The 13,863-nt window shown below is 51.0% G+C and overlaps 1 protein-coding gene across 2 annotated transcripts in view; it reads left to right on the top strand.

Annotated features, from left to right (window-relative positions):
• The window catches only part of PPFIA1 (PTPRF interacting protein alpha 1), a 90,763-nt gene extending 79,054 nt beyond the window's left edge, over nucleotides 1-11,709 (top strand). For both annotated transcript variants that reach the window (XM_047070798.1, XM_047070797.1), the window contains 7 exons: nucleotides 1,066-1,241; nucleotides 1,351-1,448; nucleotides 3,832-4,007; nucleotides 4,866-4,934; nucleotides 6,572-6,737; nucleotides 9,191-9,260; nucleotides 10,313-11,709. In XM_047070798.1, coding sequence (XP_046926754.1) covers nucleotides 1,066-1,241; nucleotides 1,351-1,448; nucleotides 3,832-4,007; nucleotides 4,866-4,934; nucleotides 6,572-6,737; nucleotides 9,191-9,249 — 744 coding nt within the window. In that variant the 3' untranslated portion in view covers nucleotides 9,250-9,260; nucleotides 10,313-11,709. The remainder of the gene's footprint in view (nucleotides 1-1,065; nucleotides 1,242-1,350; nucleotides 1,449-3,831; nucleotides 4,008-4,865; nucleotides 4,935-6,571; nucleotides 6,738-9,190; nucleotides 9,261-10,312) is intronic.
• Nucleotides 11,710-13,863: the final 2,154 nt, after the last annotated feature.

Here is a 13,863-nt window from a genome sequence, read left to right on the forward strand (position 1 = left end):
ATTGTGTGTGTGCTTTCTTTATGGTTTTTTTTTTTTAAGATTTTATTTTAAGTAACATCTACACCCAACATGGGTCTTGAACCCATGACCCTGAGATTGAGAGCAGCACACTCCACTGACCAAGCCAGTGTGTGTTCACTTTCATTCAATTCAAAAGATTTTCCCATTTCCCTTGTGATTTCTTCTTTGGCACGTGGGTCAGTTAGAAGTGTGCTAATTCCAAATATTTGGGAGTTTTCTAGATTTCTTTTCATTATTGCTTTCTAATTTAATTCTGTGGAGGTCAGGGGACATATATTTGGTATGATTTCAGTCTCTTTAAATACGTGGAGCTTTGTCTGTGTTGGGCAACATTCTGTGTGCACTGTTGCTGTTGGCTAGAGTGCTCTCACGGCAATTGGGTTGGGCTAGTTGATGGTGCTGCTCAGGGCTTCTCCGTCCTTGGGAGCCTATCATTCTGGCTCACCTGCTCAGTCAGCTACTCAACCATGGGGAAAGGGAGGTCTTCTAACCGTCTCTCCTCTCGGTCTTAATGGGTTCATGTCTTCTTTTAAATCTATGTTTGTATTCACTTTTTAAAACTCATTTTGAAATTAACAAATATTTTGTTAAGGAAATATGGAAAACAAAGTGTTAAACATAAAATTAAAGCCAGAGATAGTTTTAATGAGTTGAGCTGGATTGATCCTTCAAACTTGTTCATGAGTCGTGATCATTCTTTGTTGTTATATTATTACCTATGAAAACTGTTTCAGAATGCTAACATGTAATCAGTTACAGGTTTAACGTGGTTTGGTGATTACGTTATATGTATTAGCACAAATGAGTTGTAGATTTTTAATGGTAGAATTTCCTTTGTGTACAATTTTAATAGAAAATTTAAGTCAGTAAGTAGGAGATAAAATTATTTTGAAATTATAAAAAGCCGTATTACTGGGTTGGCCTTTGAAAATACGTAACAGATTAAAAATTCAGTGTAAAGATGATTTAAATGACCCTTGCGACGTCCTCTCTGTTTCTTGTTTTTTTTTTTTCTGAACTGATGTTCTTAATTATCGTGAGCAGACGCTGGCATACGGGGACATGAACCACGAGTGGATCGGCAACGAGTGGCTGCCCAGCCTGGGCCTCGCGCAGTACCGCAGCTACTTCATGGAGTGCCTGGTGGACGCGCGCATGCTGGACCACCTGACCAAGAAGGACCTCCGAGGGCAGCTGAAGATGGTCGACAGCTTCCACAGGTGTGCTGCTGCACGTTGGCCCTTCCTGGTTGGCTAAGAGATGTTTGCCCACTGCCACGGCTAATTGTGTTTTGTTTTGTTTTGTTTTGTTTTTGGTTTTTGGTAACAGAAACAGTTTCCAGTGCGGAATTATGTGCCTGCGAAGGTTGAATTACGACCGTAAAGAGCTAGAGAGGAAAAGAGAAGAAAGCCAGAGTGAAGTAAAAGGCTAGTACATGGCATTCAATTCATGCAGCGTGTGTTAACAGCCTCGGTGATTTCCTACTTTTTTAAAAAAATCAGGAAAGGCTTGAAGTGGAAAAAAGTAGTCTGGCATCATTACAGAGGAGGGAGAGATGATCCCTTTCTGCGGCCAGAGACCCTGTGCCCGTTTTCTCGTGCTTAATGTCAGTCTGTAGGTTCAGGGTCTCCGGGTAAACATTCTTCCTATGACCTTAGACATTTCCTCTTACGAGGATACACGTCCTCTTTTGTTCAGAAAAGCTGCTACACACCATTAGAGAGCAACAGAGCAGAGGTGAACAGGCCCCTGCTGTGTGCGTCTTGGTGTGAGTGTGAAAAGTACTGCCCTGGCTGTCTCTCCAAGGACTCGAGAGGCCCACAGTAGCATAGCGTGGTTCTTCTTCCTGTGGATGAGGGAGCGGTATGGGGTCAGCGGGGCACTTGGGCCTCGCAGACAGGGTGGGGGGCCTCTTCTGGGGCGCGGGGGTGGGGGAGCAGGCAGAGGCATTTCGAGGAGGGAGCAGGCCCAGGGGCGTATAAGAGGACATGGTGCTCAGCCAAGAGAGCAACACCCAGGGCACCTCTAACTGAGCAAGTGTAGTAGTTTGTTTTGCGACAAGACGTTAACGATTAAGCTCAACGTAACCTCTCCCCAAATTTTCAGTATAAAGAAATCACTAAGAATGGTAATAGCAGATCGGACTTACCAACTCCAAGCACAAAGGTTAATTTATTTAATCCTTACCACCGTCCTGTGAGTGCTGTTTTCATCCCTCGTGTTTACTAAGAAAGAAAGGTAAAAGTGTGGTTACGGAAGGGGCACCTGGGTGGCTCAGTCGGTTGAGCATCTACCTCTTGGTTTCAGCTCAGGGTTTGTGGGTTCAAGCCCTGTGTCATGCTCTGTGCTGACAGTGTGGAGCCTGCTTGAGATTCTCTCCCTCCCTCCTTTCCTGTGCCCCTCCCCCTGTTGCTCCAGCTCTCGCTGTCGCTGTCTGTCAAATAAATAAACTTAGGGGGCACCTGGGTGGCTTAGTCAGTTAAGCGTCTGACTTCGGCTCAGGTCATAATCTCACCGTTCGTGTGTTTGAGCCCTGTGTCAGGCTCTATGCTGACAGCTCACATGCTGGAGCCTGCTTTGGATTCTGTGTCTCCCTCTCTCTCTGTCCCCCCCCCTCAAAAATAAATATTAAAAAACTATTTTGAAATAAATAAACTTTAAAAAAATGTGGCTGGAGGGGAGCCTGAGTGGCTCAGATGGGTTGGGCGTCCGACTTCAGCTCAGGTCACGATCTTGTGATTCATGAGTTTGAGCCCCGCGTTGGGCTCTGTGCTGACACCTTGGAGCCTGGAGACTGCTTGGGATTCTGTGTCTTGCACTCTCTCTCTCTCTGCCCCAACGCTTTCTCGCACTCTCCCTCTCTCTCCCCCCCCCACTCTGTCTCTGTCTCTCTCTCAAAAGTAAATAAGCATAAAAAAATGGCTGGGAAGATAGCCCATTTGAAGGGTAGTCTAGCCATGATTGAGTTAGTGTGAGTCACAAGAAACACCATAAGACAATATCTGTGATACATGTTCTGTACGTATATAATATGACGTATGTAACATATAAATGTAGTAACGATCTGTAAGTATTTTACGTGTGTCCGTGTGCGTATATCTGTCCTTTTACCTAGAAGAGGACCTTGGAAACGAACTAGGTAAATGTGTTTCATTTATTGTGTACTTCCATTTTAAATCTTTTCACGGTTGACAGAAGCAGTCTTTCAAAGTAACTGGTGATCATCTGGTGATTTTTAGATCTCTCCTAATGCAAATGCAATATTTATTACTTTGCGTAAACATGAGGTCTCCCCTCACAGTCTCTAATATGCTGGAGAGTATCTTCAAGTTTCTGGTTTCCCAATGAGTCAAGAAAACGGGCTTCACGATTGTAACTGAGAGGTTCGTGTTCAAGCCACAAGGTGCCCAGACACGGGGCCAACACGTCTGATGGGAGGAAGGTTTTCCAGCAGACCCGCAGTCTGTAGATGAAGCATAGTCGTGCCTCGTGTGTCCTTCTGGTTCCCGATGCCTGGGCCCTGGTCATTTTGTATTCTCTAGAAAGTCAGTGTGCACGAGAACTTCCTTGTTCGAGAGTTTCCTCGAGGAGTGGGTTCCGACGGGACAGTTTGCATGAGGCTGGCGAGGGGCCAGGACGACAGCGTGTGAGCGCAGCAGGTGCCCTCCGTGCCCGTTTGGGTCACGCCTCGGGTCGGGACCCGGAGGCTCAGGGCGCACAGCGGGGATCCCTGTCCTGCATTACAGGGTGTGGATGTGATGGAGAGAGCTTTCTGCAGCCGCTCTGACCATCGGTGTTTACTGTCTGCAGATGTGCTGGTTTGGAGCAATGACCGAGTGATTCGCTGGGTCCTGTCGATTGGCCTTAAAGAGTTTGCGAACAATCTCGTAGAGAGTGGCGTTCACGGTGCGCTGATGGCCTTAGATGAGACCTTCGACTTCAACGCCCTGGCGCTTCTGCTTCAGATCCCGACCCAGAACACACAGGTGACGCCGGGCCGGCCGCGCCCGCCCGCCGCTCTCCTGCTGGAGACCCTGCGCCCTGTATTTGAGCGAGGCAGCGCGTGGCTACACCGCACAGCTAGGCCTCTCTCCGCGAGCCTGGGCTGTGCTGTGCGGCCCGGAGTCCACAGTGCTGCCTCCTCCTGCCTGAGCTCTGCCTGTCCCTTCCCGTCACAGGCTCGTGAGCCTGGCGTGCATTGAGCCCTTACATGGAGAGAGAAGCACTCTTACTTCCGTGTGTCACATGGAAGTTTCATTAATTCTGTTTCTGATTTCCCTGTGGAATTTTTTTTGACTCATGGGCTCACTGGAGAGTCAGGAATTTTTTATTCTTCTTCAGAACACTATACACCTTTGGGAACACCCTCAGTCTCCCCACTGGAAACACTCCCCCCCCCCCCCCCCACGACACCCTGGTCTAATTTCCCAGGGAGCATGGACCCCTCTCCCCAAAGGCCCATTCCCGTAGGCCTCCTGGGGGGCTCGGTCGATTAAGCGCCGGACCCTTGGTTTCAGCTCAGGCCTTGATCTCATAGTTTGTGGGTTTGATCCCCATGTCAGTCAGGCTCTGTGCTGACAACGTGGAGTCTGCTTGGGATTCTCTCTCTCCATCTCTCTCTGCCCCTCCCCTGCTCAGCTCTGTCTCTCCCCACCGCCTCTCAAAAATAAAGCCCATTAATGGACTTCACATTAAAATCCTTATTTAAAATACAGTATTAGGATTCAAGGCATTTATCCCTTGGGTTTTTTAAAAATTTTTCCAGTCTTGGTTTAAAAATAATTGAGATATGCTAATATCCTTTACATTGACATAACTTTTGGGCTGTTGGTTTATGATTTCAGGCTCGTGCCGTCTTGGAAAGGGAGTTTAACAACCTTTTGGTCATGGGGACGGACAGAAGATTCGATGAAGTAAGTTTTCCACCTAATATCTAAATTTCCATTAACTGTAAATTATTAATATTTGGGGGTACCTGGCTGGCTCAGTTGGAGGAGCATGGGACTCCTAATCTCAGGGTTGTGAGTTCAAGCCACATGTTCGGTATAGAGATTACTTAAAAGTATAATCTTTAAAACAAAAAATAAATGTAGGGGCGCCTAGGTGGGTGGCTCAGTCAGTTAAGCGTCTGACTTCAGCTCAGGTCACGATCTCACAGTTTGTGGGTTCGAGCCCCGCGTCGGGCTCCGTGCTGACAGTTTGGAGCCTGGAGCCTGCTTCGGATTCTGTGTCTCCTTCTCTCTCTGTTCCTCCCCTGCTCATGCTTTGTCTGTCTCTCTCTTTCAAAAACAAAGATTAAAAAAAAAATTTTTTTTAAATAAAAAATAAACGTAGATTACTAAATTTGTAGGAGCCATGTATCAGCTAACTCTTGCAAATGTGGAGATAATTTTACTTTACAACTTAAGCTTTGCTCTTAATTTATTAACAAACGAGCCATTAGGGCTACTGGGTGGCTCAGTCGGTTAGGTGTCTGACTTCCGCTAAGGTCATGATCCCCCTGTTTGTGAGTTCAAGCCCTGCATTGGGCTCGCTGCTGTCACCGTGGAGCCTGCTTCGGGTCTCCTGTCCCGCTTTCTCTCTGCGCCTCGCTCACACACACTCGTTCTCTCTCTCTCAGAATATAAAAAACAGGGACAGCTGTGTGGCTCAGGCGGTTAAGCATCTGACTCTTGGTTTTGGCTCAGGTTATGATCTCACAGTTGTGAGTTTCAGCCTCACGTCTGGCTCCGCGCTGACTGCTGAGTCTGCTTGGGATTCTGTCTCCCTCTCTCCCTGTGTCCCTCCCCCACTCATGCTGATTCTTTCTCAAAACTAAATAAATAAACTTTAAAAAAATAAAACAAAAAAACAAATGAGCTATTGAGAAACCAATATTTTCACAGAGATGGGTGGTTCGGTTTTTTTACTTTTTTTTTTTTTGCTATTTGACTTTTGATACTCTTCAGAAATATTTTTTGCATCATAACACGTTGGCTGCAGCCTGGGAATAGAGCCTGTAAGTTGTGTTTTTGGGGGCAGCAGGATATCTCACTGCAATCCAGGGCCCTGTGCTCTGGGGGAAGGTTTCAGTCGTTTATTTGAAAAGACACAAAATGTTGCTTTCTCCTTATACAAAACCAGGACCGATTTACTCCCACACCACTCCTTAAGACTGTCTTCGTTGCCATAAGAACACTTGGTGTGACGAGAACAGGGCAAGTGAAAGGGCGCTGCGGGACTGTCTGCAGCCTGAAGACCGTTTTGAGAACAAAAACGTAGTATCTTTTACAGCAGGAAGGTGATTTCACGTAGACAGTGGAGCAGGCCCAGGCGGCCCAGGACTGTCCTGACTTGTGCCCATCAGGGTCCTGGCACAAGTGTGGCCCTGCCTCCCTTTACCCCCTGGGGCTCCCGTCTGGGCAGGCGGCCCGGTGGCTGTCAGGAATGGGGGTAAATACGTGGAAACAAAACTGCGGAGTGAGGTCATTTTAAAGGGCTGGTAACTTTACTATATATTTTTGTCTTTTATTTTACAATCGGTCTTGTTTTCTGTCCTTTAATTTCCCAGGACGATGATAAAAGCTTTAGGAGGGCACCTTCTTGGAGAAAAAAATTCAGACCAAAGGACGTTCGTGGCTTGGCTGCTGGGTCTGCAGAGACTCTCCCCGCAAATTTCCGGGTCACTTCCTCTCTGTCCTCACCCTCTATGCAGCCAAAGAAGATACAGCTGGACGGTACGTGACGTCCCACGCTGCCCCAGCCCCTCGGCGGTGGCACAGGAGGCTCGTTGGCTGGAGCGTTAACAGTGGTGGAGAATGGCCGACCTGATGCGTAACAAGGCGTTCGGGTGCTGTGGCGTGCTCAGGCTTGAATGCTCTAAGATTAACCCCAATTCTGCTTCTCAAAGTCTCACAGCGATAGAGATTGTTTTAACGTTCCTATCTGGTTGAATATTAGCGTATTCTTCCAACTACTGAAGCTAGGCTTCGTGGGTGTCCCCTGAGCGTCGGACCAGCACCCACGCTTGCAAAGCTACGTATGTGATGGGCGGCCCTAGGGCGCTCGTTTATAAGATGGCAGTGCAGTGGCTTTCAAGCCGTGCTCCCCCCTCCCCCCATCCCCGCCCAGGACTGCCCTCCACACTGGAGGAGTGTCTGGAGCACAGTTCCCACCTCCGTCCCTGTGCTGCTTCTCCGTGTCAGTACATGTCATAAGAGGATGGAGACAAGGAAGAGGGCGAGCCTGGGCTGTCCTCATGGAGCGTGGCCCGTCCTGTGGAACCCACATCGGCTGTGTAGTCGCCACGTCGGGTCAGGCCGGCGATCAGCCCTTGACCATCCTTCTGCTTTGCGGCCACGGCTGATGAGTTGAGTGTTTTGTAGGCCGATCTCCCGGCTCCGATTACGCCCCACTCAGTGACAGCATTGGGAGCCAGATGCCTGGGTTAGAGCCCGGCTCTGCCACGAGGGAGGTGCATGGCCTTGGGCCCTGGGCCTCAGCGTCCCCGTCTGTAGAGTGGTCGTCGCCCTGGTGTCTTCCTCGTTGGTTGGCTGTGATGGCTCAGTGAGTCCCTCACAGGAAGCTTTTGGACAGGGTCAGGCATGTCCCGCGGGCCACTGCAGCGGTAGGCCTGTCAAAGACAACCACGCTCGCCCTCGATGGTCTTGGAAAACTGTACGAAGGACGTGGTTGTAGGAATCGTACGGTGTGGTTGTTACAGTTTCCTGCTATTAGCCCTGCCCGTACTTGGGTTTGTGAGTTTTGCTCTCGCTCTCCTCTGTAAAAACCAGGGGAAAGTAACTTATGTAAGGCCTTTACTGAGCTTTGAGTGAGGGCAGCATTTTCATTAAAAAACTCCTTCTCTTTGCCAGACTTCAGTAATATGCTTAATGAGGGAAAAACCCAACTTTTTAAAAAATAGCACTTTCGGGGTGCCTGGGTGGCGCAGTCGGTTAAGCGTCCGACTTCAGCCAGGTCACGATCTCGCGGTCCGGGAGTTCAAGCCCCGCGTCGGGCTCTGGGCTGACGGCTCGGAGCCTGGAGCCTGTTTCCGATTCTGTGTCTCCCTCTCTCTGCCCCTCCCCCGTTCATGCTCTGTCTCTCTCTGTCCCAAAAATAAATAAACGTTGAAAAAAAAAATTAAAAAAAAAAAAATAGCATTTTCCTCGTGGAGCCCATAGCTAATTTTTAAGTTTTCGTTGTAACTTAGCCTCCGCTAACCGCCCTCTGATTTTCCTCACGGCCTTATTACCATCTCCATCTTCAAAAACCACGTCTTGCGGGTTAAGTGTCAACGGTGATGTTTGGATTAGAGTTCGGGTGAACATAACTCTAGAAAAAGGCGTGGGGAGCGAGCGTGTCGCGTGGCAGGGGGCTCCACACCCTCGTGTGGTGACTGAGCAAAGCCAGCACAGCGGGCGTCTTTGTGGCTTCCTAAAGCAGAAGGAGTGCGGGGGCCGTGGCGAGTCTCCCGGGACCTCTGCGTCGGGGGCTCATCCAGGTGGCCCGCGGCCGCCGGCAGCACAGCTCGGCCGAATATTGACAGGCTGTGTTCCCGCGGAACCTGCCGGAACACGGAACATGGACTCGGGAGCCACACACACCCGCTGTGGAGGTTGGAAAACTTAGCCGTGCAGGGCGTTTGTTGACAACAGAAGCCTCTGTTCTCACGCTGTTTCCGGCAGGAGCCGAGGCCGGGCTTCAGTGCTCTTAGCCAAGTCGCTGTCCCGCATCCCCTCCGGGGAGGGCAGAGCGGGCATCAGGACGGCACTGGACTCGGTTTACCTTCACCCTTCAGTGGGCCGCTGGCATTCACTGGGTCATTCACCGCATACTCTCCTTACAGAGGATCGTTAGGGCTGAGGGAAAAGTCCGGAAAAGTCGAGAACTCTAGAGGGTTTAGGGGGAAGAGAGTTACCGTGTCAGGAGTCGTCACGCGTGCAGATGGACGCGGCGAAGTTGTTCTCCTGGCATCTGCCGCCCCGTTGCTGTTTTAGAGCGAACTCCCAGGGAGTCCCCAGGCCGCTTGGGGGTGGAGAGAACCCCACTCGGAGGTGCCCCGGGAGCCATCGGTGGGTGCTGCTGTGGGTTAGAATGTGTGCGGCTGTACTAGTGCCCTCGTGTGACGTTTTGAGACTAACCGCATGCTGTGTTTGCACGCCGCCCCTCGTGCTGCTGGTCGGAGCAGGCAGCGTTTCGGGACCGCAGAGGCTGGATTCCGCCACAGTCAGGACTTACTCGTGCTGACGCCCCCTGTGGTGAGTAGAGGGCACCGTCCGTGCAGGCCGCAGTCGGGCACCCGTGTCCTGTCCACGCGACGTCCGTGGGCGCCAGGAGACCCCACGCAGGTTCACTTAGGGACTTTGAGAAATACACACACGCACAACACGAGCCTCTCTGCACCTGCTAAGAGGATCCTGGGGTTTGTGTGTGCTTATTACACTTAATAAAGAGGTTGGTGTGGCCTCAGTTTTTCAGGGGAAAACTGTATTTCCACTCTTTCCTTAAACAAAAGAAGTTTGGCTTCAACGTCTACTAATGCCTTTTGGGGTAGGGAGGCAGGATTGCAGCCGGAGCAGAAGGGAGCTGCTCTGAGCTGAGATGACCACCGCCCCCCCCCTCCCCCCCCCCCGGTGTTCGGGAGCACATGGCACTCGCCTCTGCCTGGCCTGGTGGAGCTCCCAGGTCGGCAGGCGCTGGCTGGCTTGTTTTAAATACACCTTCCCGAATGAACCAGGCCCCAGTGGATTCAATACTGTCGTCACGTGAGTGACGGCGATAGCCTCTCAGTTGAGAGATTGGTTTTTAAAAACGGAACAGCATTACCATCTGAGGGGCTGAGTTTGAACATGGAGATTTCGGGTGTGGGCCCAGGAGCCCAGCCCTCTTCTCCCCTGCTCTGAGCGGGGCGGCTTTGTTCTGCTCTTCTTCTGTTTTCCTGTCTCAGCCAGAATATTTGATTGGTGGGGGCTCCTGGCTGGCCCAGGAGGTGGAGCCTACAACCCTTGATCTTGGGGTAGTGAGTTTGAGCCCCACGTTGGGTGTGGAGATGACTTAAAATCTTTAAAAAAAAGAATATTTGATTGGATTCTGTATGTTGTTTTCTTTTTTAATTGGTTACTTTTAGTCATATGCCAGAATGAAGTCAATCAAAGAATTCTCGATATGCAAAATGTTCATGTTTTCTCTAAATTCTCGAAGCGCTTAAAACAGGAAGGGAGGGGCGCGTGTGCTGGGCCCCACCTGGGGCCCTGGAAGGTGCTGTTCGGGCTGCTGTCTTAAGAGTCGTTCTCTTGCTTTTATTTTCCAGTTTACCCACACTACTTCTACCGGTGATCACGCAGCACCCCATGAGTCCAGAGGGGACTACATTTTAAAGTTCAGCGGGATCTTTAATCTGTTAATACTTGTTATATGGACCCTGAGATATTTTATTACAGAGTTTTTAATTAGTGAAGAATTCATGAATACCATAGAGAAAATATTTTAGAATTTAATGTTTCTTATATTTATGTAAACTTATGACTTCTTTTATATAGTTACTTACTTTTTCATGTATATCCAGGCTATAAATATCCTTTCCAATCAATTCATGTTCTTCTATCTAAGTTTAGTCTTTCAAATGAATGTACTGTAATGCTTGTATGTATAAATCCTATGAACAAATATAGGGCTTTTGTAAATTATGCATTTATTGTAATTATCATTGTTTAATTTTTTATTAATAAACCCTGACAGAGAAAAGGATTTTACCGCGTTTGTAAAATCATCGTGACACAGCGTGCATTTTCCTTTACAAATGTCACGTACAATCATTTTGAAATAATCAGACTTAATTTTGAGCAATTGTTGTATTTTAATGACTGACCTTAACTACACTTTTTCTAGCAAGAAATGCTTTATTCTGCAGTGTGAACAGATTAAAAATATCTGGTGTTAAATATCAGCTAATAAAACTGGGAGCGGAAGGGTTATCGGAACACTACGAGCATCTCCTAGGACCGGTGAGCCCTTTCAGAGCCTTGTCCCTGGGGGCTTGGGCAGCTTTTGCCTGGAGTGACCGGCAGGACCCGGGAGCTGAGGACCCAGAAAGCCTGGGCAGGGGGGCCTGGGCACCCCGAGCTCCCTGGCCCCAGAACTCTCAGAGGACCAATCAGGAAGCACTGGGCTCCCACCGCGGGGCAGGGTGCTGGGTGCCCACCCAGGAGGAGGGCGCGAGATCCTGGAAATAATGTAGTGCAACTCTAATAAAGGCCTTATTGTTCTTACGGAAATCAACTTTTTACATTTGTTTGTAAACATGTTTAAAGAGTGGACCTCGTCGTCCATTTGTAGATTTTGATGCGACAGCCATTTCGGTTTATAGAAGTAGCAAATGTAACTTACTTTTTACGCGGCATATTAAAAAGCCAGCAAGAAATGTGCTCAGATCATGGTGTGTTATTTATTATGCAGCTGATACAGAGATAGAAACGGCATGTCTTTTTACATTTGGTTTCTGCTTTTAATTTACTTGTACAATTGACCGTTTCCGTTCTGTTTTTTCTATTAATCTTTTGTGAACTTCCTGATTGTGTAACAAAGTATGTACAGTCTACTTTTGAACTATTTTTATCACAGTATTATTTATTGCTGTCTTTCAATACAGTAGTGAAGCGTTTCCCACTGCCAATAAAGAATACTGAGCATAAGCTGCCGTTACCTTGAGAAGTGGCTGCCGTGCTTTTCTCTCGTGCTCTGGGCCACGGAGGCACTTTTGCCGCGTGGAAGGCCTAGTGTGGAAACCAGCTGATAGAATAACACAGCTGGAAGGTGGACGTACAGGATGGGGGTGTCCTCCGGAGGAGGGCCGGGTGTCCGTGCCCCAGAGGAAGCGGCCCCGGAAGATCCGTGCAGCTGGGGGCCCAGGCGATAGGCCAGCAGGACCAGGGGACTGGTCCACGGACAGGGCCGGCTGAGGCCGCCCCTCCTCCGGGCCGACAGGAGGCAGCGGTGTGCGTGCATCCGTGGGCACACGCACGCCTTCCACCCTGTCTCCGCTCCGCTTCCATCCTCCGTGTGGGCTTTCCTCTCCTGCTGCTGTCCTCCCAAGGTCACAAGACGGTGCCCAGGGCCTCGTCCTTCCCCATCATCTCAGCCCCTGGGAACCTGCTGGGCTGCTTCTCCCGAAGCTCAGACCCAGTCCTGAGTCCCGTACCAGTCAGTGTGGCAGAGGGGAGGGTCCGCCCGCACTGGGGTTGGCAGCCCTCACGAGGCCACCTCGGGCGGCTCTGGCACAAGCTCCCCGATGGCTCAGGTGACCGGACGGTTCCCTCCCTCTGTGCCGCGTAGAGCGTATGGCCATCCGGTCGGGGATGGACGCCCTGGGCCGTGGGCTGTGGGGGTTGGGCACTGCTGAAGATGGCTCGGTTCTCACCTTCCTGTTCTGTGTCTCCTGCCAGGGCCGACCGGCTACTCCCGTGAAGGCCGCGTGTTTTCTTCATGTGGGGTCATACTTTCGGTCTCCGGTCCCTCAGGGCATAGGTAGGTCACTCTGTGTCTTCCTGTTCAGAACCTGTGCTGGTTGACCTTTATTTTCTGCATTTCCTCCTAGTCGTTAGTGTGAAGTGTGAGATTTTTTTTTTAAATTGTTTTTTTTAATGTTTATTTTTGAGACAGAGAGAGACATCATGAATGGGGGGGAGGGGCAGAGAGAGAGGGAGACACAGAATCGGAAGCAGGCTCCGGGCTCTGAGCTGGCAGCACAGAGCCCGACGCGGGGCTCGAACTCACGGACCCCGAGATCGTGACCTGAGCCGAAGTCGGACGCTTAACCGACTGAGCCACCCAGGCGCCCCGTTAAGTGTGAGATTTGAAACCGCGGAGTGCTTCCTGGCTTTTTACATCCAACATTCCGTTTTTCCCCCTCAAATCTGGGCAAGCCTTGGGCATCTGAAAGTTTCTGGCAACAGCCCAATTCACCAGGGTTCATTAGGTTGCAGGTGTTTTAGTAAAACTTATGTGGAGATTCCACTTTTGCCTGAGAACACGCGTTGGCCACACTTGGCTGTGCCCCGCCCCCCCCACCCCCCCCCCCCACCCCCCCCACCCCCCCCACTCCCCCCACTCCCCCCACTAAACGTTCCTGGCCGAGCCGCAGTCCCGCGGTCCCAGGGAAGACTCTTGACTCCTCCCACGGCCACACGCTCCTCCTTGAGGCCCCTCTACCCTCATCAGTGCTGCCCTTAAGGTCCTGTCTCGGGTCTCCCGACCCGCGTTCTGAAGGTAATCGTGGCCTCCCGCGCTCCCCCTCGCCTTTTGCCAGCGGGGTCCTGCCGCCGCCGGACGGGTGCTCCGCGGGAGGCGGAGGGGTCTGCCCTCCCCCCCCCCCCCCCCCCCCCCCCCCCCCCGGCCTCTGCGGAGGGGCAGCAGGCGCATGCGCAAGGGCGGTTGGTGCCGCCTTCCTGACGCGGCGGCTTCGCTGGGTGGGTTTCTCCAGGTCTCAGACGCATCCCTCTCTCTCGCCTTCCTGTTGCTTGACTCCTCGGTGGGAACGAGTGGCCCGGGTTCTGCTGTTTCTCGTCCCTGTCGCCCTGCTGCACCTTTCGCAGTCCCGGCTCGAGGCCGTCGCTGTGTCCGCACCACCCGGCGCCTGGGCAGGAACAGGCGGGGGGCGGGGAGGCTCCGTCCTTGCCCAGCTTGGGTGCCGCACCCCCTCTCGGTGTGCCTCACCTGCCGCCTCTTGTAGGAACGTTCGTCCTTGGGGCGCCTGGGTGGCTCAGTCGGTTAAGTGTCCGACTTCGGCTCAGGTCACTATATCACGGTTCGTGGGTTCGAGCCCCGTGTCGGGCTCTGTGCCCACAGCTCTGTGTTGGAACCTGC

The sequence above is a fragment of the Lynx rufus genome, unplaced genomic scaffold (genome assembly GCF_022079265.1).
Source record: "Lynx rufus isolate CCGP_SWC_20201006 ecotype Redwood Valley unplaced genomic scaffold, mLynRuf1.p SCAF_9, whole genome shotgun sequence".
Taxonomy (NCBI): Eukaryota; Metazoa; Chordata; class Mammalia; order Carnivora; family Felidae; genus Lynx; species Lynx rufus.